The 22,626-nt window shown below is 47.0% G+C and overlaps 2 protein-coding genes across 2 annotated transcripts; both read left to right on the top strand.

Annotated features, from left to right (window-relative positions):
* The first annotated feature begins 4,421 nt into the window (after positions 1-4,421).
* LOC8033815 (isocitrate dehydrogenase [NADP] cytoplasmic) lies at positions 4,422-6,144 on the top strand. The gene has a single exon (XM_040206550.2). It carries the CDS (start codon positions 4,713-4,715, stop codon positions 5,973-5,975), a length of 1,263 nt encoding a protein of 420 aa, XP_040062484.1. The 5' UTR covers positions 4,422-4,712; the 3' UTR covers positions 5,976-6,144.
* Positions 6,145-17,242: 11,098 nt separating this feature from the next.
* On the top strand, positions 17,243-21,728 carry LOC8037183 (tRNA wybutosine-synthesizing protein 3 homolog). Its single transcript, XM_029984541.4, has 7 exons — positions 17,243-17,785; positions 17,867-17,947; positions 19,138-19,236; positions 20,393-20,464; positions 20,551-20,619; positions 21,394-21,458; positions 21,531-21,728. Exons 1-7 carry the CDS (start codon positions 17,555-17,557, stop codon positions 21,709-21,711), a joined length of 798 nt encoding a protein of 265 aa, XP_029840401.2. The 5' UTR covers positions 17,243-17,554; the 3' UTR covers positions 21,712-21,728.
* The last annotated feature ends 898 nt before the right edge of the window (positions 21,729-22,626 follow it).

Genomic DNA, 22,626 nt, shown 5'->3' with positions numbered 1-22,626 from the left:
AGGCTAGCGGTTGTGCCGCACTGGCTAAATTGCTTATCTACAGCAAATGACTCGTCACAACTTTGAAATGGCTGACCATCTACACGCTGTATAACTATCTACACAACCCCGTTTATTATTCCGGAGGAAAGTAAGTACGCAGAGCTGCGAGAAGGAAACGACACGAGAAGGAGGAGGCAGTACAGAAAATCCAAGCAAGCATTCGCACGACGGAGTCGCATGTAGTTGAGTCGCTGGAGTCTTTCTTTTCGCAAACCAGCGACTTTCGGGAGCTCATCTTACAAAAGGCAGGGGAAAAATAATCAAGAAAAGTCACTTCAGTAAAGCGGGAGACACATGTACGACGAAACCTTCCGATCCGACGTACGGACTGCCGGAATGACCTTGGGGGAGAGGGTTTTCGTAGCATCGGAGAGCGTTGAAAACCCTCGCCTCCGACCGTCGTATTGCGCGGTCGGACGTCGGATCGGACGGTTTCGTCGTACATGTGTTTCGCGCTTAAGCGCGAAACACATGTACGACGAAACCGTCCGATCCGTGTGTTTCGCGCTTAAGCGCGAAACACATGTACGACGAAACCGTCCGATCCGTGTGTTTCGCGCTTAAGCGCGAAACACATGTACGACGAAACCGTCCGATCCGACGTCCGACCGCGCAATACGACGGTCGGAGGCGAGGGTTTTCAACGCTCTCCGATGCTACGAAAACCCTCTCCCCTCAAGGTAATTCCTGCAGTCCGCACGTCGGATCGGACGGTTTCGTCGTACATGTGTTTCCCGCTTTAAACCGTGTTTCCCCGTCCGCTAATCCCCTCCGCTACCCGGAACTCTAAAGCCAAGGCCATCGGCACGCAGGCGCAGTGGCGATTTCTTCGTAGCGGAGAGTTTCCGCAGCCCGCTAAGCACCCGGATAGCGCCCCGTAATCCGCCACAAGACCTTGAACTATGCAGACAAGGCTGGGGGCGCGCATGCGCAGGTGCGGCGTTTTCTTCCCGGATACCGAGCGGAGGAGAAAACCGGTCTACTACAATTCCCTATTATTAGGGAGTTTTCGTAGATCGTTTTCGCTGTCCCGCTACAATAGGGAGTTTTCGTAGATTGAGGAATTGTAGTAGACCGCTTCCTCAGCCCGCTGAGCACCCGGATAAAAGCATACGGGAGAGCGGTATGCGGAACACGGTAACGGTTTGCTACAAGTCCCTAATGTATATACCTGACTCGTTTCAGAATGCAGTGATGTGATTGCTGCGCCAATTGCGCCAAACTGCGCCAAGGGGCGAACCCTGCTACATCCTGCTACATTTTGCCAAAATATGGGTAAACTGCGCCCAAAAGATCAATTTTGGTCGTCTTTCAAAACCGAAACTAAACTGAGTACCGTAACTTAGCATGCATGAGCTAGGTAGCGCAAGCGGCCGCCCAACAATAAGCACCCTGTATCTATCGTCCATCCGGTCTTGCATAGTTTTTCCCGCCACCTCTCGTTTCACGCGCTCGTCGTTCATGTGTCTCTTCTACACCGTGGTCTCGTCTCGCGTCTTTATAAAAACAATTTCAACGATAGACGTGGGCGTGTGTTGACGCTTCAGTGCTTCAGTGTTTGTACAAAGCGCTCCAAGTACATTTTCGACCCTGACTTGCGATGTATTGTTTTGACCTGACTCGCTCAGGTTCTTTTTCTCTATGTGTTTAGCTTGTACCTCGCCTGCCGGCCTGGCAAGCACTTGCCGCTGTACTTTTTTTTTTTTTTTTGTCGTATGCTGGACAATTACATTTTGCATTCAATTTTGGGAACCAGTTGGCGACGGAGCGGAGTGGCATGGTGTCTGTTTCGATCGAACAGCCATCTCCGCTCACGCGACGAAGCACGTGCAAATGCAAGCCTGCCGAAGTTGCCCTCATGTGCATGCGAACATGACTGCACGACAGAGGCACCAGCCGGGACACTTGCAACCCATTGTTTTACGTTTGCTTACTTTTGACGAAAGTCTGGCACGTCGGGAACCAGTTAAACGGTGGCAAGCGGTTTTTCGGAATCGCTCGGCAACGGCCACAGCACTGTTCACTTGTGAGATGTCTCAATGTCTCTTTGGAGACATTGAAAGTGGGAATTCATTAGTAGTCAAAGGCAAAGCGAGGCTTGCAGCAGCCTTGTACTAAAAAGTTTCGAAAAGAAAAAAAGAAAAGCACCTTCGTCTTGTGTACAATTTCGCATTGCACTACAGTAGTTACGTGTTTCATCAGTCGGAGACTGCTTCCATTTATTATATTATATAACTACGGTAGTCAACCTACTAGCTTATTTACTAATAGACCAGCTTATTTACTAATAACTTAGTAATTTTCAATTAAATTTTAATATGTGCGGTTTGGTTCTTATTTATCAATAACGGTACATATATATGTATAATTTACCTGAAGCATTGCAAAATGTGTCATTGGCATTTCAGTTACATGTTGAAAGACACCCAGGTGGTTGAACTTGACCATAATTTGTTTATTGCGGCGAGTGAAGTGCCCTTTCTTCGTCCAGCACTTAAAACAAATATTTTTTATTTTTCTAAGAACATCTGCTTCAAAAACCACTTTTGCTGCTCCGAAACACTGTTCTGGCTGCTCCAAAAGCCACTTTTGCTGCTCCAAAACACCGTTTTGGCTGCTCCAAAAGGTGCTCCAAAACGGCTTAGGCCAATCACATCACTGAGAATGCTATTTTCATTTCATCTGAGTGCGAGCGAAGCAATTAACGCTACGTCCACGAACCCCGTGTTTTGATCCCCTCCTTGGTATGCGTTAACAACTGTACTGCAACTCAATGCGTGTTGACGCAGTGCAAGTGCATGATTACGACGGCCTTGCTCTTGTAGTTTCTGCTTTGCTCGCACTGCCGAGTGAAACGAAGTATTCTCTCAATTCAAAGTTGCTCTTGGGGCAAATGAAGGCGATGCCCAAACGAGCATTCCAATTTCTCCGTTCTCTCAAATGGTCTGATGCCACTGCAGGCACGCCGCACACCTGCTGCTGATCATGCGCTCGACTTGCAGGGGGATTCAATTAAGATAAGAAAACTCTTCCAAATCTACTGGGAAAAACAACTTTCGTTTTTCGGAGTTGTCACGTTGATTGCGGTGCGAACAGACGCAGGTACCGAGCGCGTTCTAAAGGAGTGCACGGGGCTCCTAAATAATTGGGGTTGTGGGGGTACTTGTACAGCGTGTAGTTGGTCAGCCACTTCAAAGTTGCGACGGGTCACTCGCTCTAGATAAGCAATTTAGCCAGTGCTGTACAACCGCTAGCCTGGGGTCTTTAACGTGCATCACGCAGTAGTGATACACGACCGCACGCCGGTACGATGCTCATCCAGATAGAAACGGGCAGGGGGCACGGAAAGAACTCAGGATTCCTGGGCTCTGCAGCGCGAGATTTCGTTCCACGTGCTCCGAGCTGGTGCGCGCTAGCGGCGAGATGTTTCGTTGGCGCCCTCGTTAGGTTACCTTTCGTGACGTCATTGCCATGCGAACAACAAGTTCGATGGTGTTTGTAATTAGCATTGCGGACGCTTGAAATCATAGCGTTCTTAGACCAACACTGTCAACACCGTTGAAACTGAAGTCCTCACGTTCCTCTTATTTCCGTCGATGAGAAATTCTTTACTGAGGTCATAGTCAGTAGTACACCGTGGTCAGCAGTCAGTCACTCGTGGATGCCCCATCGCAGCGACGCCTTTGATCGCCCACGTCGCCAATAGAGCTCGAGAATAGGAGAAAGCAAGTAATTTGAAGTGAACTCAATTCAGTCATTCAGCATTCGGCCAATTGTGGAAGGCCCGGCCACCGCGACGCTTTTGATCGCGCACGTCGCCACCGATCCCCTGGGGCTTCTGCAGAGGCGCCCTCTACATAGTAACAACTTGATATGCGTGATTAGCGCCGGAACACGGTTTTGCGTTTCACTGCCCACTTTCCCTCGCTCTTTCTGTTTATCATAGAATAGATAGACATGATGTCACAACCACGACACGCTTTTTTTATGTTAGAGTGGACATATTTCCGTCGAGCAAACATTGATCGGTTGCCCTGTTAAAATAAAAACAGAAGACTTCAGTATATTGTTTGCATGCATGCGTATGCAAGTACGGTTGGCCCCTACACCAAAAAGGGACTGGGTTAAAAAGTCACTGCATGAGCATTCGTCAAGCTGCATGGTGGACTGTGGACATGGAGCTTTTCTCCTCGGTCTCCTTACAACATCTAATGCACAAAAAGTAAAAGGTAATATTTTTATCATTATTACTAGTAGTAGCAATAGTAGTAGTGTTGAACTGCTGTTAGTTTCCACCCAAGTTTCCTCCGGCTTTTTTTTCTTATCGCAGATATTTTTTGTTCCTCGACTTTTTCTTTTGCTGCAATATTGTTTCGCTTGGTCGTCTTCTTTTCAAGTTCGGCTTATTTTGCAGTTACAACTATTTGTGATCGCGTTGACGCTTTTTTTGTTACGTCATCATTACAAGTCCGTCATTCGCTTTGATATGCGCCGTATTTATATCTTACACTCTTTATTCCAATGTGCGGAAATGAATGATTATTAATAATATTCTTTTAAATTTATTTGTCAGCAGTGTCGCGTCACTTATTAGAAGAAAAAGAAGCGTTCCAATAAACCAGTAACGTTTAGAACATCGTGACAAGCATCGGAGACTGCCTCAAAGGGCCATGGAGAAGCTGAAATGTGGGCCCATCGTGGATCTCCGCGGCGACGACATGGCACGCGTTGTATGGGATTTAGTCAGAGAGAAGCTCATTCTGCCGTACGTCGACATGGACCTGAAAGCGTTCGACCTCTCCATCGAGAACCGGAACCAGACCAACGACCTCGTGACCCTGGAGGCCACCGAGGCGCTCAAGCTGTACAACGTGGGTGTCAAGTGCGCCACCATCACCGCCGAGAAAGACGTGTTGGAGATGTACCACCTGAAGCGCATGTGGAAGTCCCCCAACTCCGCCATCCGCAACGCCCTGGGAGGCGCCCTCTTCCGCGAACCCATCGTCTGCAGGAACATACCCCCGCTGGTGAAACAGTGGCGCAAGCCCATAATCATCGCCAGGCACGCGTACGGAGACCAGTACAAAGGAAAGGACTTCGTGGTTCCGGGCCCGGGCGTGCTGGAGATCAGGTACACGCCGGTCACCGGGTCGCCCTACCACATCAAGGTTCACGAGTTCGAAGACACTTTGGGTGTCGCGGCCGCCATGTTCAACACCGACAAGTCCATCACCGAGTTCGCATACAGCTGCTTTCAGTTTGCGCTGCAACGTAACTATCCGTTATACCTCAGCACTAAGGAGACCATTATGAAGAAGTACGATGGTCGGTTTAAGGACATCTTTGAGCGGCTCTACGACAAGAAGTACAAACCCCGGTTCTTAGAGAAGAACATCTATTTCCAGCACCGTCTTATGGACGATATGGTCGCTAGAGCAATGAGAATGGAGGGCGGGTTTGTATGGGCGTGCAAGAACTACGACGGCGACGTCCAGGCCGACTTCGTCGCGCAAGGCTTTGGATCGCTCGGTCTTATGACCAGCGTCCTGATCTGCCCAGACGGAAAGACGCTGGTAACAGAGGCGGCCCACGGCACAGTGACCAAGCACTACCGAAGGCACAAGGCAGGCCTCGAGACCTCCACCAACTCGCTGTCCTCGGTGTACTCGTGGACCAAGGGGCTCGCGCACCGCGGCAAGCTTGACGACAACAGCAAGCTGATCGCCTTCGCCAGAGCGCTGGAGAGGGTGTGCATGGAGACCGTGGAGTCCGGCTACATGACCAAGGACCTGGCTCTCTGCGTCAAGGGCTTTGGAAACGTGGAAAGGCCGGACTACCTCAACACCTTCGAGTTCGTGGATAAGCTCGCAGAACAGATGGACATTAGGTACAGGGAACTGTTTCACGAAGACGCTGCTGGAGCTTCTGGATAAGGCAAAGCGTCGCCACGGCACTAACGTGCATCATGCAGTGAAAACAGTGAAACCGAGAACACTGCAGGCATCGTAACTTGTCGTGTGTGCATCTTAAATTTCAATTTCTTTTCCCAATAGCCGGGAATAGCAATGACATGGTATATTAAAAAAAAGTCCACCTAGCGCACCTCAGGAATTCATATAGATATTGTTCATACCTTTTTTTTCCGATGGTTCTTCGATTTTTTAAATTTATCAGATGTGCTCCCATGTACACACACAAAGTTACTCTAGGTGTTACGCGTCATTCTTACTTGTATTTATAATATTTACCACAAATTGGAGCAATGTAACATTGACAAAAAAGAAACAACGAACGAAACTGCGGGTAAGTAAATATTTATCAGCTCGTTTGCGCCCTTAGGATACCTCAGCTAAATTTGAAATATACCCATCGTGTTCAGAATAGGCTGAATATGATCCACAATATTCATAAATGACAATCGGACGTTTGTATTTTGACTGCCAAGCGCTCGGAGAGCAGCCAGCGGAGAGCACGTAACATCTGACGTAATCGTGACCTAGATTGTCTCGGGACGAGCAAGCTGCAGTGAGGCTGACGTCGACAGGATATGTCCTACCGGTCCAGCCACCGAAGCGGCGAAATCACGCCAGCGATCGCGCCACCGCAACTAACCCCAAAGCTGCTCTTCTACGAATTCCGAGTGACAGGTTGATCTTGTTGAGGTACAATAGCGACGTCTGGGACACTCAAGAAAGTCCCGGTGAGAAAGGAGTTCCTCCTTCCCCTCTTCTTTCGTGGTGGCTGGAGAGTTGGCGGGATGACGCTACACCTCCTTGGATGACGTCAGGTCCTAGGCAACGGAACTGCTCATAGACGCTGCTTGCACAAGCAGTACCCCCCCCCCCCCCCCCCCTCCCTCACTCACTCACCACGACTCGCCTCCCGTCGTTCGACGCGCGGGACGGCTGCTATGGTAACTGCAGTGCATTCTATGGAGTATGTACCATAGAGATCATACATACTAACTCTAGAGGAAAAGGTCCGCCATTTTCCCATGCATTCTGGCTGCCGCAAGCGGCGGAGTATCTGTATCCGGATGGCCGCGCTCGGAAATACGAAACCGCGCAACTACCAGATTTTCGAGATTTCGACAGAAGGGAAGTTAATGCAGCGTAATGATTATGCTGCTTTTTATAAACCTTAGGATAGCTCAGAATTTAGTTTGCAACGTTAAATTATCACTGTTTATATTGCTGAGAGTTTTCAGTCTTCGCGATTACCATTGCGACTGTCGTCCTTCAGCTGGCAACATTGGTTTCTTTCTCTCGTGTTCTGTCGCTCTTTTTCGCGATCTTTCACTCGGGACCACGGTGTACTATCAGGGGGGGTAAAGGTGGGTGAGGAGGAGTGGCAAATCCCGTGCGCCGACATCCTGGGTCCCGAGTGAACGAACGCAAAAGAGAGCGACAGAACACGAGAGAAAGAAAGCAACGTTGCCATGGTAACGCGAAGAGTGAAAACTCTCAGCAATATAAACAGTGATAATTTAACGTTGTAAACTAAATTATGAGCTATTCTAACGCTTATAAAAAGCAATAAACTCATTACGCTGCATTAACTTCCCTTCTGTCGAAATCTCGGAAATCTGGTTGTTGCGCAGTTTCGTATTCCTCAACCGCGCCCAGCCGCGCCCCACCGGCGAAGCCGGGTATATGGTTTAGTTTAGCGTTAACGCGAGGCCGTACAACTGCGCGCTTTTCAAAAAGAAAGCTTCGAAAGGAACGTGAATATCTTTCCACCGGTAAGTTCGTGAATTGTTGAAGTTCACGAAACTGCTCTGATGATGTAACCGTGTTTGGGACCCCGAGGGTCTGCCTGCATGATCCGCCGCTTGCGGCAGCCAGAATGTATGGGAAAATGGCGGACCTTTTCCTCTAGAGTTAGTATGTATGATCTCTATGTGTAAGATAGACAGGTGGGGAAACGGCCCATAGCAGTCTACCGCCGCGCCGTGACCGGATTGTGTACTCTTCTGCTTGCGGGTACCCCCGATTTGCGATAGATGGCGCTGCGAAGAGAGGAAAAAAATCGGAATCGGATTTGCGTGAAACTTTATGGGAGAGTGCGGAAAATAAAACGAGAGCACGACAGTATTTCATTGAAAATCCACGAGAAATTATCTCCGTCAGTTTAGCCGGTCGCCAAAGGTCGCCCATCCGGTGTAAGAATTCGCGGTGCTCCACATAGATGGCGCCACAGAAAAAGAGAAAACCGAGGGGGACACAATCCGGTCGCTCATTTGACTCTCGTTTCCCCACCTGTCTATCTTACACCCTGCTCGGGACCCAGGATGTTGGCGCTCGGATTTGCCACTCCTCCTCACCCACCTTTACCCCCCTGGTACGTACGTTTCGAAGCACAGCGTCTAGGTGGCGTTCTACCGTACACTATGGAATAGGGAGGCTCAAGTGAGGGTGGGTGCAACTGCTAGATCGGCGATCATGGGACATGGACGCCATTTAATTGCTAAATTTTGCTTGGAGTCTATGGGGCAAAGGGTCGTTTTCTTTCCTAACTTGGGTCATAAAAGCCCATTAAAGCGCTTGAATAATTTACACAAGGTATAAATGATTACTTTTCCATAGCCACCAGTTTTGTTTTTGTTTTGTTTTAACGCGAAAAATGGTAAATTCCGCCATCTTGGACGTTGCTGCTTGTCTGGCAACTTTGCTTTCTCCGCTCGACGTTTGCAATTCTCGGAGCGAGAAGGAAGCGAGAGAGGCTGCGCCAAGGCGCTCGTTGCTTGCAATGGGAGGCGAGAGGAGGAAAGGCGCATGGAGCAACAGAGTTGCAACAGAGCGGGCGCCTGCTCTCGTGCAGGCAACACTGGCGCATATCCTTTCTCGAATCCTCTCCCTCAGGCGCCGCCATTAAATTGCAAACGCTCTCCAGGTTTTGAGTTGCGCGCACCCTCACCACAGCCTCCCTACTATGGAATACACTCAGTTATGAAACGACAATCTACAGGGTGATACAAGGAGACGCCAGGCTGCACAAAGTCGTAGCGTGATAGGTTAAGAAACCGAATTTTCCGGTCGATTTAAAGAGCCTGGCGTCTCCTTGTATCACCCTGTAGATTCCAGATGGTGCTTCAGACGACGAAAGGCGGACTGAAGTGAGTGAGACCCCCTTCCGGGTGTCCCAAAAGAGCGGCCAGCTCTTTGCGATTTTGTACAGTGGCCACAGGTGGTGCGTTTTTTCTAGAAAGTTCGTAAAGAGCGAACTTACCTGAGGAAAAAGAAAAAGACGTAGCTCCTATGGAAACGCAGCGATAAGCCACCGGTCTTCAAACCACAGGGCTCCCTATGGTTTGAAGACCGGTGGCTTCGCTGCGTTTCCATAGGGGTTAAGCCTTTTTCTTAGTCTACTTTTTCCTCGGGTAAGTTCGCTCTTTACGAATTTTCTAGAAAAAACGCACCACCTGTGGCCCCTGTACAAAATCGGAAGGCGATAGGTGAAAAAACAGATTTTTGCGGTCGATTTTGGGACACGGCGGGTGCTGTCTCTAGGCGATGCCTGTCTCGCCGGCACGGCGAGACGGGCATTACAAACGAGGCGTTAGCGACATCCGCCAGGTGCTCTTTTCTAATCGTTTAATTCGTTTTAAAATTCCTTTTCGTGTTTTATTTATTTATTTTTTTCTTCAACAAGAGTGCCTGATGTGACACTGCCCTCTTGAACACAAATGGACCAAGAAATAAGCGCTGAAATTTCAAAACAAATGCAGATCGAAAGGTTCAAAGATTGTCAAATATATATTTAATTAAGAATAATTATTTTACTCGTCTGTTGCTAGTTGAAAGATGTGGTGTGTTGTCCCTGTTGTAATTGTTTTATTTTTTCTTCATTATGAATAATTATTTATTAGGCAAAGGTTTGATTTAAATCACATTAGTAAACCTGGTGTGATTTTAAATGATAGATTAATTTAAATCATCTTGATTTTTATTCTCCACCCTCCAGCGGACGGCTGTGGTTGCCGGCGGGCTGTGGCTAGAGCATGGAGAATGGAAGGGTAGGAGAGGGCATGACGTCGGCCGCGTAGCCTCCACAAGCCATGCTCCCTTGACGCCTCGCCTCTTTCTCATTTTCCTCCTTACTCTCCTCACTTACCATGCCAACGTGACCACATCACGTGACCGTAGCTAGACTTCCTCTTGCTGTGTGGTACTAGAATACACTAGGGCTGTGTTCCAAAATTTACTCGATCCGACTCCGGAGTAAAAATTTCGTACCGCGGCGTTCCAAAACTTACTCGAGCTTACTCGATGACGTCAGAACTCGCGTTCCAGAAGCGGGTTGTTTACTCCGGAGTAATTACTCGCGCTACCCTCCTCGATCGGGGGGTAAAGTCGGATCAAATCGAGTAAATACGTCACGTGATCTGTTCGTCGTCTGCTTTCTGCGCCGACAGCCGTCAAAGCTCGCTTGCTCCGTTGGTTTTGGTGGCGGACGTTCGAAATTACAAAGAATTAGGCGCAGAATGTGTGGTTATTGCGATTTGCTGTTGTCAACGCAGGAATTGACTGCATTACATCAAGACCGTCCACCCTCCCCGGGAACGTGTACTTGCTATTATCCGAGTGCGAGCGTAAACAGGAGCTTCTCCGCATCCTCGTCCTCGGCGTTGGGGGAATGCCGTATTCTCACGTTCAAGGCCGAAAATGTTTGAACTCGGTATATGATAATGTAGTATTTTTGTTTCCTCCAGAGTGTGGCAAATGAGAGGATAACGTTTGTAAAGCAGCGAAGGCTTCGAAAATTTCACTGTAATCACATTGGCGTCAAAGCGAACGTGAGTTTCATATCATTCTGGAGAAAGCACCCTCGCGCTGTACCGCTACACCGTGTGGAATATATTTCTGCAAAACATAATTGATGCAAATAACAATGCATGGTATATATGCGTTTAGGGCACCGTGACTAGAATTGCAGCGATCGCGCTGATTAATAAAAATATATTTTTTTTATGTCTAGCTGTAAAGAGTAAGTAATTTTGATCTCAATATACAGCTCAAAACGAAGGTGAGTAAAAGGAGCTGGTGGATCCACCGCAAAAAACACCGCGTAGTCATTAACATTACCGTTCTTCGGGTGCTTTCTCCATGATCAAAAGGATCGTCTGCTATTTTCTGCCATCGCTGCTGTGTTTTCTTTTTGCCGTGGCCCAAGACGAAGCCAATCCGCGTAGTATCCAGGTGATTATCCAGGCCGTTCCAAAATCGAGTCGCGGATCGTTTACTCGCGATGTCACGTGGTATTACACGCTGACGTAGGAGTCAGGTTACTCGGGTAAGATTTGGAACATAGCCTAGGGGTGTCGCGAACCGGTCGCGGTTCGAGTTCGACCAGGTTCGACTTTTTCGAACTTTTAGTGGAAAGTTCGACGAACCTTGTATTGAGGTTCGACTCGTGTGCGCATGTGCGACAGGCTGGCCAGTTGGCTTCGGATTGGAAGTTAATGGCTAAGAGATGAACTAAGTGCAGCGCTGATTGGCTATTTCAGTCAATGCAGTACTAAAAATTAAGTTATTGACTTCTTCAGTGATTAGAATTAGTTTCTTCTAATTGTAGCTGTTCACAAAATAAAATAACCCCTTGCATAAAAAAAAAATTCTACAAACCTAGACATGCTTCCCACTGTCCATAAAGTCGAACCGGTCGAATCTGGTGAAAAGTTAGAAGGTTCGTCGAACCGGTTCGACTCAGTCGAACCCCGGAAGTTCGACCAAAAAATCTGGTTCGACAAAAGTTCGCGACACCCCTAGAATACACCACAGTCTAGCCTTCGATCTGATAAAACCTACCGGACGGAGCGCGCGCAAGTAGACCTGTGCGCCGGTCAGAAATCGCCGGCGGCGGCGCGCCGGTGTTTGTACCTCCGGCGGCGGCGTGTTGACGGCGCGGGGATCAACGGATCGGCGGCGGCGTGGCGCGGAAGAGGGAAGGGGGGGGGGGGGGGGGGGTGTAAATTAGAGAGTGAGGAGGAGAGAGAAAATGTCGTTTGAATTTGGAAAACAAGATGCAAATACCATAAAAAGGAACACACTTTTTTATTTTATTTTTTTCTGGAGAGCCTTCGCTTTCTGGACATTGCCTTCGCTGTGAAGAGTACGTCCGTTAGAAGAATCAGGTACTTCGGCGTCTTATTTAGTCTCGTTTGTAAGAGAATATGTCGCCGGCTGGCAGCCGCGGTCCAAGATCCTCCGCAAGACGAGGACCGACAACAGGTATTTTATCACCGCGTTCCACCTCACCACGCGCTTGTCGCGCGCCCCGTGCCTAACAAGTCGACTGAGCACGTCCTTCGATTTATAGAACTCGTACTCTCATTCGGTACGCCGCAAGCCGTCATCACCAACAACGACAGAGTCCTAACCTCTCGTTCGGCTTCGCGGTACTTCGCCGAAGGGCACATTCAGAGCATCCCTAACAGTATACTTTACGCTCCCGAAGCTAACGGCTTTGTCGAACGCGCCAACGGAAAAATCCTTCCATGTCTGCGCGAAAGAACGTCAACGGCGACATCGACCATTGGAGCGATTACCTCCAGGCAACCAGCTTTCAAGTGAACCAGCAGCCGTACGCCGGACTCCAGACATCACCGTTCGAACTCCTGTTCAACTTTGTCCCACGTTGACCAATGGAATTTTCCCCGCTTCCCGACGAGGTCGGCGACGTCCGCGCGAACTGCGACGCTGCAAACGCGAACCTCACTTACCTTCACGGCATGAAGCGTTCCTCCTACGATGCAAAACATCGACCAGCTCCATACAGCGTCAGGGACAGGGTATGCTACACGAACGGCCTTCCTACCTCGAAACTTGGCCTGCTTTTCCACGGACCGTACGTTGTCACTTAAGTCATCACCAACGTGAACAATCAAACCTACACCATTTCCGGGTTTACCCCGCAAGGCACACCGGATTGCCGCCAAGCTGCCGCACGATAGCTCTTTTTTTTTTTTTTTTTTTTTTTTTTTTTTCACGAACAACCTGCAGTGATTGACGTCGATTTCAACCAACTCGCCTTGCACCGCGGCAGATCCTCCGATTACAAGCGCATCACGCCGACGCTGCCCTCCACGATGGCTAGACGCATAACGAGAGGATCATGACAACATTAACAAAATGTGCGAGGGCGCAAGGATTTTGAGCTCGGGAGTGTAAGCAAATACGCTGGCGGCAAAGACACGTAAGGAGAGCCTCCCCGACTCGACCGGATGGGGGCTCGACTTCGACCCCCGATGCTGGATCTCCACGTGAAAACGAGAAAGGAGGACCCCTAGAAACACGATGTGTCAAGAACAAGCCAGGCGTGTGGATCAAAATAAAATACGTTTGAAAGAAGCCTGAAAACGGACGCGAATATAGCCCGGCTTGCATCAAATTATTTCACAAAGTTTTCATTAAATCGTTTTGCAGTCTACAAAACCGTTCATTCCGTTTAATTCGTTATAACACCTTAAAAACACAGGCGAGCTGGTGAAGAACTTCCATAGTAACGGGAGACACGGAACGATAAAAATAACGGACAAGACAAGTCTCAAACACAACTTTTATACCCGTTTTCACGTCGAGAACTCTAGTAAAAAGAGTCCGACTCCTCACGAACCATTACTAATTTCCACCTTTATGTGGAGAATTAAGATATATGATGCTGGATTCTAATATATATATTATCAAGACGTGCACGTTCCAGCGCCAAAATCATCACTTTTTTCTCCGACAACCAAATCTCGTAAGACTTTGCGTCGCGTATAGGAACATCTTTGTTTCATGTATGTGCTTTCCCCCTCTGTAATGCCTTTGGGCCCTGAGGGTACTTTAATAAATAAATAAATAAAAAAATGCTCAAAACTTTCTTTTTTTTTTTTCTTGAAAAAACGGGTATAGTTTACTTGAACAACGAACGCTCTTATATATACGTCAAGAGTCAAAATCCTCACCACCAAAAAATAACTCTTTAAATAAAGGGTATCACCATACACCCTTTTGTCCCATATAACGCACCCCAAAACTTTAGTTCGACGCACAGCGCACAGACGGCCATACATTTTACGAGGGGCTTGATAATGGAGCGATGTAACTTATTAAATAGCTGAAGTACGTATCAAAGACCACAGAAAGAAAACACTGAGGTTTTGCAGTGGGGCTAAGAAAACCCCGATTATTTTTTTTTTTTGTAGTCAGTAAACGTACATTAGCTATTTTAATAAGTTGTACCACAAGGCTTTTAAGCCTCTTGTGAAAGTTAGTACTGTCAGATCGACGTCTGAAGTTTTGGGGTGTCTTATATGGGACAAGGGGTGTGAGAATACACCCTTTTTTTAGAGTGTAGTTCACCGAAAGCCGGACACTCAGACAGATCCAAATGATTCATGGTCACACCAACCTGCCACCCAGATGACCCCGCTTGATGACTGACCAGCCACATGCGATAACAGGCAACTCCACCAGAACCCTTACTAATATGATACACGCGTGACGAGATGTCCCTACGGCGTGCAATTCGCTTAACGAGTGTCGATGAAACGATCGTGTCGACAAAACGTGTGTCCGTGAAACGTGTGCCCATGAAAAGTTGTCTGGGATACGCAATTCCACGAAACGAGTTTCGACGGAATGAGAGGGTCCCGTACACCACTCCTACGTGACAAGTTACATCTGGGTTTTTTATGTTTTTTTTCTCACACACCTGAGGAGCCCCAGAAAGGGGGCTAACCTTTATAATTTGTGCTGAGCTTTTAAACCTAAATTTACACCAAACCTCTTTGCCACTGACATAAAGTTATGAGAGATTCCGTGGTAGTAAGGCACACACACAACATTCTTCACAACCGCCTTTTCCACGGGAGCCGGATTAAACCTTCAGCACCTTGAGCACAGCTCTAACAATTACATCGTGGTGATGGCCCGCTTCCAAACGACGCATCTTTTTCAACTCAGCTGCCTCACCAACCCAAAACATACGGGATTCTTTACAGGCGTAATCCATCGCAGAAGCAATTACACCACTCGTAACTATTTTCAAGTGACAGCTGTCAGCTGCCAACAGAGGCTTGGCTGATTCCTTGCCGTACCTCCAGCACAGGCCCTTTTCCGTGTGCAACAGTAGGATCTATAAGTACTTAATTCGACTGTTGCGATGGCAGGATTGTGCGGTCCAATCGACAAGGACCGCACAACCGTGTCAACGTAAACATAAGTCTCGTAAAAAAAAAAAAAAAATCTCGGACAACACTGGAGTAATTCACGACCGGATACACACACCCTGTTTTTGAATAAAAAGAGAACCATCAAATTCTACGGCAGTGGACTCTAAATGAAACTCCAGAATGCTGATAAAACTATCTACATCAATCCCAGTGGCAGACTGCAACTTTACTAGATTATCATCACACCACCTCCTGACCCTTATTAAGAGCTCAGACTTATCCATAGAGTAGTCCTTGATGTCTACAGTTGTCACATCGCACCTTCTTCCATGATGCAGATTCAATATTTCAATGAATAGCTCAGAGTTCTTGAGTGACAATAGACTGTTGCTCCACTTCTGTCAGGCATTTCTGGATAAAAACCGTCCAGACCTTTTGCCAAGCTCAATTTTCGTTCACAACCATTTTAACAATTGCACCAGGATGGGATTGTTACAGTTGCTCAAGGTGTAAGGAGGAACGTACGTTTAATCCGGCTCCTGTGGGGAAAAAAGCCGGTTGTAAAGAATGTTGTGTGTGTGCCCAACTACCTTGGAATCTCTCATAACTTTATATTAGTGGCAGAGAGGATCTGTGTAAATTTAGTTTTCAAAGCTCAGCACAAATTAGAAAGGTTAACCTCCTTTTAAGGTGGTCCTCAGGGGTGCCAGAAAAAAACACGTGCACAAGACGTGCCGGAACTATTGATGGCGTCCGCCTCAATTATCTCTCTAACAGTCTTATCTTTGTGCCTAGCGAGAACGGTAGAAGAAGCAAATAATGGTTTTCACCTGCAGTCATGCGAGGTTTCAATTGACTGCAGAAAAAAGGGATAGTGTATTTGCGGTCCGCGGCGGGGCCACGGATTGGTTGAGATGTGGTGCAGTGACGCAGTGTGTATCTACGCTGAGGCTCTTGGATTAAATCAGTTTAAAGTAAGCGCTCTGTGGTGCTCTTCCGCTGTCTATGTCTTAAAGCGCAATCATGTTTTCTCACGCACAATACCAACTCGCCCAACAATCAGCAGTGGTAGGAGAGTTCTGAGGGAGACCACGCGTATTTTGACCTCTGGTAATTGTATAAGCACACCGTCCTTGGCATTGGACAGTAATATGAAGCGTTTTTTTTTGTTTTTTTTTGTGTGTGTGTCTCTATAAGGTCTTGTTTTATGGGTTTTCTAAGAATTGTAAGGGCTGTGCTGGAGCTGGAGTTGCCTGTTATCGCATGTGGCTGGTCAGCCCTCAAGCGAGGTCATCAGGGTGGCTGGTTGGTGTGAATTATTTAGATATGCCTGAATCATGAATCATATGGGTTCTCTCTGAATGTACGGCTCTCGGTGACCTAGTGAAGAGGAGGTGTTTCTTTTTTGGTGGTGAGGGTCTCGAGGTATATATAACAACGTTCGTTGTTCAAATAAACTACAAACTGTGTTTGAGACTTGTTGTTTTGTCCGTTTTTTTTTTTTTTTTTTATCGTTCCGTGTCTCCGTTTTCTATGGAACTTCTACATTTATTGATATATTTACAAGAGTAAAAATGAAAACGAAAAAAGCATACAGACACCGGTGTATCTATTCATTTTTTATGCTTAATATAGTAGGTAAAACTCATACAGAAGCAGAAAGAAAAAACACATATACCTCCCCCCCCCCCCCCCTCCGAAAAAAAAAAAAAAAAAAAAAAAAAAAAGATGGCGGCGCCGGCGGCGCGCCGAATTTATTGTGCGGCGGCGGCGGCGGCGTGCTGGCTCTGGAGATTCCGGCGGCGGCGCAGGGCGGCGAGAGAGCAAAACAGGCGGCGGCGGCGGCGCGGCGCGGCGGCGCACAGGTCTACGCGCAAGCCTGGAAGGAGCCCTTCTACAATCAACCATCCATCTCACACGTGACATGTCACGCGCACCAATCACCAGAGAGATCGCGGTCACGCTGGGCACAAAATCGTTTAAACTTTTTATGACTAGGCTTCACCGAGACCTTGGGTAAAGTCCCTGGGCTAGAGTGACAGCCTGGCGTCTTCCTGGCGAAGCTTGTAGTTGAATTTTCTGTAACGCTAGGTGGCGGAGGCCACCGTCCTCTCCGAAAGGCTCAGCCTGAGGTGTCATCTATCCAGACATGTCTCTTTCCGGCTTTTCCGAGCTGTCCATCCAGTCAATCACGCACCTGCCGACCTACACCGTGCTGCCGACCAACGAGGTTGGTGTCGACGTGCGCGTTGTTGGTGTCGTTACGCGAGCTCTTGTGATCGCCGTCGAAACAAGTGCTATGAGTCGGCTTTGACATGATGCATATAACACGTACGGCATTCCATCCAGTTTCATATGTCTCATACACATGTCCAGTTCTCTCGGCCACCGGCACGCTCCCAACACTTCACGACCAGTTCCCCGGACAAGTTTGCAAAGGAGAAACGCGAGATTCTCCAGGCCGCCGATCTGAGCCGCAAAGGTGCCATAGATGCTCGGATCGAGCACGTCGTGGAGCATCTGAACGCGCGTCCGCAGTACTACACCACCAGCTCCTGTTCGGGGCGGACAGTCCTGCTCTCTCAGGTACGCGGAGCTAGCTTTTCTCCGGGTTCGGCGATCGCGGACAACGTTGGGCGCTTGTTGCTCAACAAGCCGAATTTGCAGGACAGTTCTGGTGATACCGTGAGGAAAAAAGGGTGCGTATGGCTCAACGTCAGCCACGAACTGTTGGGTCAAGGTGAATTGGTGAGTCCACTGCCGCTTGGGCGAAGAATAAATAATGCTAAGAAAGACAGTGCGAGGCGGGAAAGGGTGCGCACGTGAAAAGCCGTTGTGGAAAGGAGGTCGCTCCTCTCCACTTTCGTTGCTGCTCAAGAAGGTAGGGCGAGGGTAAGGTTGCTGGGGAGGAGGAAGCAGACGGAAGGCTGGAGAAGAGAGCGGAAACCTCCTCTTCTCTTTAGCGTTCCGTCTGCTTCCTCCTCCCCAAGCATCTTTACCCTCGCCCTACCTTCTTGAGTTGCAACGTGCTATAGTATCCACCCTTTTTCCCCCTCGCACTAACTTTATTATGTTGTATCTAATTTTTTTAAATTTTTATACAGCACATTATCTACACACGCAACGTTCACTTTGGGCGGTGCCTAACGCTAGCAGTCACTGTAGTTTTAATTTCATTGGCAAGTGAAGTTGGAAGTCATTAAAGGGATGGTGAACCGAAATTTGGATTTCAAAAAACAATGCAGGAGCAGTAGCTGGGATGCTACAATCCCTACAACACCACTCGTAAGGCGATATCTCGAATGGATGACCATATTTTCGGAAAAAGAGGTTGAGATTGAACGAGGCCGACGAGGCACATTACGTTACGTCAACATATGTCGTTTCCTCCTCTTTTCGCTTCACCATCTCAAGGCAGCGAGTTGGAGAAGACGTGAGGCCGTTTTCTCTCTTTCTCGACTCTTCTCGAAGAAATGACGTCAACATATCTGTCAAATGCGCCTCCTTTGTTTTTTTAAAAATATGCTCGTCCATTTAAAATATCATTGTACGAGTAATGTTTTGGTGTTTGTAGCGTTCCGTTGCACGCTTCTGCCACCGTGTTTTTTGGAATCCAGATTTCGGTTCGCATCCCTTTAAAAACAAATCTGGTTGGTCGAGCCCTAGTGCTTGAACTAACTTTGAGCTCAGCCAAGGTCAGCAATCTCAGCCAGAGGAAACGGGCGACAATTACATTCGCCTGACCATGGCATGTTGAAGTTGCGCATCCAGAATAATTATTTATCCTAGCTGTTGGGAACAGCTGATATGCTGAGTAAGCTCATACAGCTGTTATAGAAACCTGTTGTCCTCAAAGATGGCGCTCTTGTAGCATTACTGGCCTGGCCATTGTTTGTCCTTGGAATAATTTACATTCTTTTTTTTTTTTCTTTTTGCAGGAGTTGTCGCTGTCTAGCCACACTGGCTCAGCAGTGCTCAAGTTCGAGCCTTTCATCTTGCATGTTAGATGCCACACTTTGGAGGATGCGAGAAAACTGGTAACTTCAGTGCTGTAGACTTCCAAGTGACTGCCTTTTGGTTGTTTTTGCTATGCACGCCTAGAGGGAATATGTGTTGTGCGACACTGTTAGCTCCAATGTGACATTGGCGCTTTTTTGCATTTTTCTTCAAAGGGTGTCAGCAAACGTAAAGTTTTCTCCCTTATATTAGTGCCCTGATCGAAAACTTTCCCAAACACAAGCCGTTTTGATGACAGCCCTTTGATGCTAAGAGAAAAGCAGAAAAACCGCAATCACTTGTTCGAGCTCACTGTGTTGTGCAATGTACTTCATGCAGACTTTATATATGCCACAGCAGGCTCAAAGTTGGAATGTTTCCAATATCTATGTAAACTGCATTTTGCATAAATATTCACATATAATTTATGTGAATGTCGCCATAAATGCCCTAGAACTTGCAATAAGCTGTTGGGTATGAGTCAGTCTTGTCTGAGGATTACATGTGTAACCATTGCAGATTCATCGCTTTCAATTGTTTACACTCTTTGCACGAGAAAATCATCCATGCCTGTCATGCCCTTATATTTGTTGTTCCTACTAGCTGCTACTAGTAATCTTTTTAGACAATGTATGCTAATGTTATAGGGACCATGAAATGATTTTTCAGCCTCTTGCTCAGATTTAATGCTCAACTCAAAAGCGAAATTAGAAATCATCTGGTTGTCATGTGCTTTGGCACCTGAGGCAATAACTCCAAGATTCCACCATGCATCTTAAGCACACCATGCAACTTGTCACTCGCGAGTGATGATAAGTGCCGTCACACCATGCATTGGCCGCGAATTCAAATTTTCGTCGCTGGATTGATTGTTGACGAGCGCATGCGCCCGAGTTACGCAGTGCTCACGTCTAATGGATGAGCTGGGGTCTGCTGACGTGCCGGGGCACCGCGGATGAATAACAGTGAAAAGGCAGAGAACTTTTGAAGGAAAGGAGGTACAAAAATTTGTCCGCTACATTTTCAAATCTCCTTACCAGAAAGCAGGCTTTCTACGCTTGTCTACTAGTGTTTTTTTTTTTTGGTGCACTGCAAGATATGCAGTTAGTAAAATCCCAGTTTATCCCAGCTGAAAATTCATTTCATGGCCCCTTTAGAAGGACCAGTATTAACCTAGATGATCCTTTGGGTCGTCAGCTTGCCACAAGCATCGGTGCAGGGTGCCGCAATTCTGGCATCATGATCAGCAAGACTGGAAGTGTCCATGTGGTATGTGAAATTTCTTCTTGCAACCTGCAGTTCCTTGCTGCATAAAGGAGATGCTTAAGTGGATGTATGCATGTCCCATGCTCCAGGCCGTCAGGACCACTCTCTCGATGGAAGTGCCGCTGTCCCAAAATGGAAACCTCCTCGTCTCCGCTCAGGTAAAGTTTAGCAAGTAACAGGTATCTAGAAAACTAGGTTAATCACTTGGAAATCCTCCACAAAATGAGATGACTGGATGTGGTATGCTGGAAGATCCCTCGATGCTGTATTCTGACTTTGTTTGCGTAGAAAGAGGAAAGTAAAAGATGGGCCCCCTATTGTCTATGGCAGAGCGACAACTGGAAATATCCACTGGCAAACTTATTTCTAGACCACTGCAGGAATTGAAGCCACATTCACGATTGGTCCCCATCTGATGGAGTGTCTCATCGAGGGAAGAGACGCACAACAAACATTCTTTTATAAAATGATGCATACTTAAAAACACGAGTAGTTTAGGCCGTTGGTGCGCTTCGTTTCTACATAGAATGTGTAGCCGTCAACAGGTTTCTACGATACAAGAGTGACGCTTTCTCCTACAGGTGGTAGAAATACGAGTGTCATCTAATTTTCTGACGAGCTCTAACTTTGCCACGGGAGTTGTCTCTCATTGTCTCGTTTTCATTTTATATAAGTATATTTTTTTCTAGTCTTATTGCTATGAGTATTTACACACTTGAGTTCTCTGGATCAGGCATTGTGTTAATCTCCGGTGGCAGTTTGAGCAGTGTGAATTTATTAACAATGAAGAGCAATGCTGACTTGCTGGCATGCAAGCCCTAAGAGGTATTCAATATATTGCCACAACCATGGTGTTGTGGCAGCTGCAAGACAAAGTTTCTCCCTCTCATCACAGTTTAACTTATAAGCAAACAACTATTTTGCTGTTCCAGTACCTGGAATTCCTGAGGAGTGAGGCCAATGCAAAAATGGCAAAGAACTGGGCACGTCTAGAAAGGTAAAAAAATGGGCACATTTGGCTGGAAAAGATAAGCGTTATAATTTTCATGCACAACTTTTGAAACTGCAGGTTTTCTGCAGCACTGAAGGATCTACAAGGGACGAGCAGACCTGGGGAAGTCCGTCGCGTCTTTTGTGGTGTTCGTCCTCTTCACCACGACAGAAGGAACAATGCCGACGAAGTGAACGATCCAACGGACTGTTTGGTCAGCCTGCCTTCTCTCTTCGACGGTGCCTTGTCCTCGTCATAAACGCCAAGTGCCTGAAACTCTTCTCTGGATGTTTTTTTTTTTTAATTAACAACTTTTGTGTCCTGCTCAATGTGTCAAGAGTAGGCGGAAGAGTTTGCTCCAGCTGATTTCAACTATGTGCAAACAGCTACATTTGCCTCTCCACATCGCTATGTGACATAGAAGACAATTGGCCAGATTGCAATTTCATTTTAAGAAGTTCATTGCTTTGTTTCCACATCATGTCGAGAATACTGACGGCATCCCGTGGGCAAGCTGTTCACCATGAGCAATCATCATCACTGTCTTGCCAAGAGGCAACCCAGAACGGCACAAATTTGAGTGATTTTTCTCTGCGTGGTTCTTAAAGTTCCGACGTCGCCCGCCATCACGTTTACGTCGACAGGTAGGCCTAGCCTTCTCCTGTCCATGGCAGTCGTCTGTAGCTTCAATGTCCCACAGAAATTTATTAACAAAGTATTATTTTCCACACTGTGAAAGAGTATCTGTGCCAACATTCAAACATTTTTCTCTATATAATTTTGGGGCATTTTCACAGTTTGTGCACAAGAATTTCTGTTACTAATATTGTCCCATCACAACTAAATTTGGCAAGCATATACTTTAGAATATGTCGAATGCAACTACCTAGGTTTGTTTAGAATCTTTATTTTTTTTTTTTTTTACTATTTATGAAAAATGTAAGAAACTTTGTTAGCCTTTTGAAATGGCATTTTTGCTATTTTTAATTATTTTAAAATGAAAGAAGCGTCGCTCACATTCTTTTTGTTGTTCATTGCACTCACTGGTTTGAAAAAGGTGAATTAGGCATGGCGGCGCTTTTTTAAGTGTGTTGCCCCACTTAACAGATGTTTTTTTTCTGTATATACATTGCATTGAGAACTTAAAAAAACAAGTCATATCAAATTACCACCA

This window comes from Ixodes scapularis, unplaced genomic scaffold, assembly GCF_016920785.2.
Source record: "Ixodes scapularis isolate PalLabHiFi unplaced genomic scaffold, ASM1692078v2 PGA_scaffold5__190_contigs__length_132052651, whole genome shotgun sequence".
Lineage (NCBI taxonomy): Eukaryota > Metazoa > Arthropoda > Arachnida > Ixodida > Ixodidae > Ixodes > Ixodes scapularis.
Note: the sequence above shows the minus strand (reverse complement) of the source record. Positions and strands in the feature narration are given on the sequence as shown.

Coding starts and splice junctions, on each gene's coding strand:
- LOC8033815 (XM_040206550.2), top strand. CDS start 4,713: ATGGAGAAGCTGAAATGTGGGCCCATCGTGGATCTCCGCGGCGACGAC.
- LOC8037183 (XM_029984541.4), top strand. CDS start 17,555: ATGTCTCATACACATGTCCAGTTCTCTCGGCCACCGGCACGCTCCCAA. Junction 17,948..19,137: donor TGTTGGGTCAAGGTGAATTG/GTGAGTCCACTG, acceptor TTCTTTTTGCAG/GAGTTGTCGCTGTCTAGCCA. Junction 20,465..20,550: donor AGACTGGAAGTGTCCATGTG/GTATGTGAAATT, acceptor CCCATGCTCCAG/GCCGTCAGGACCACTCTCTC.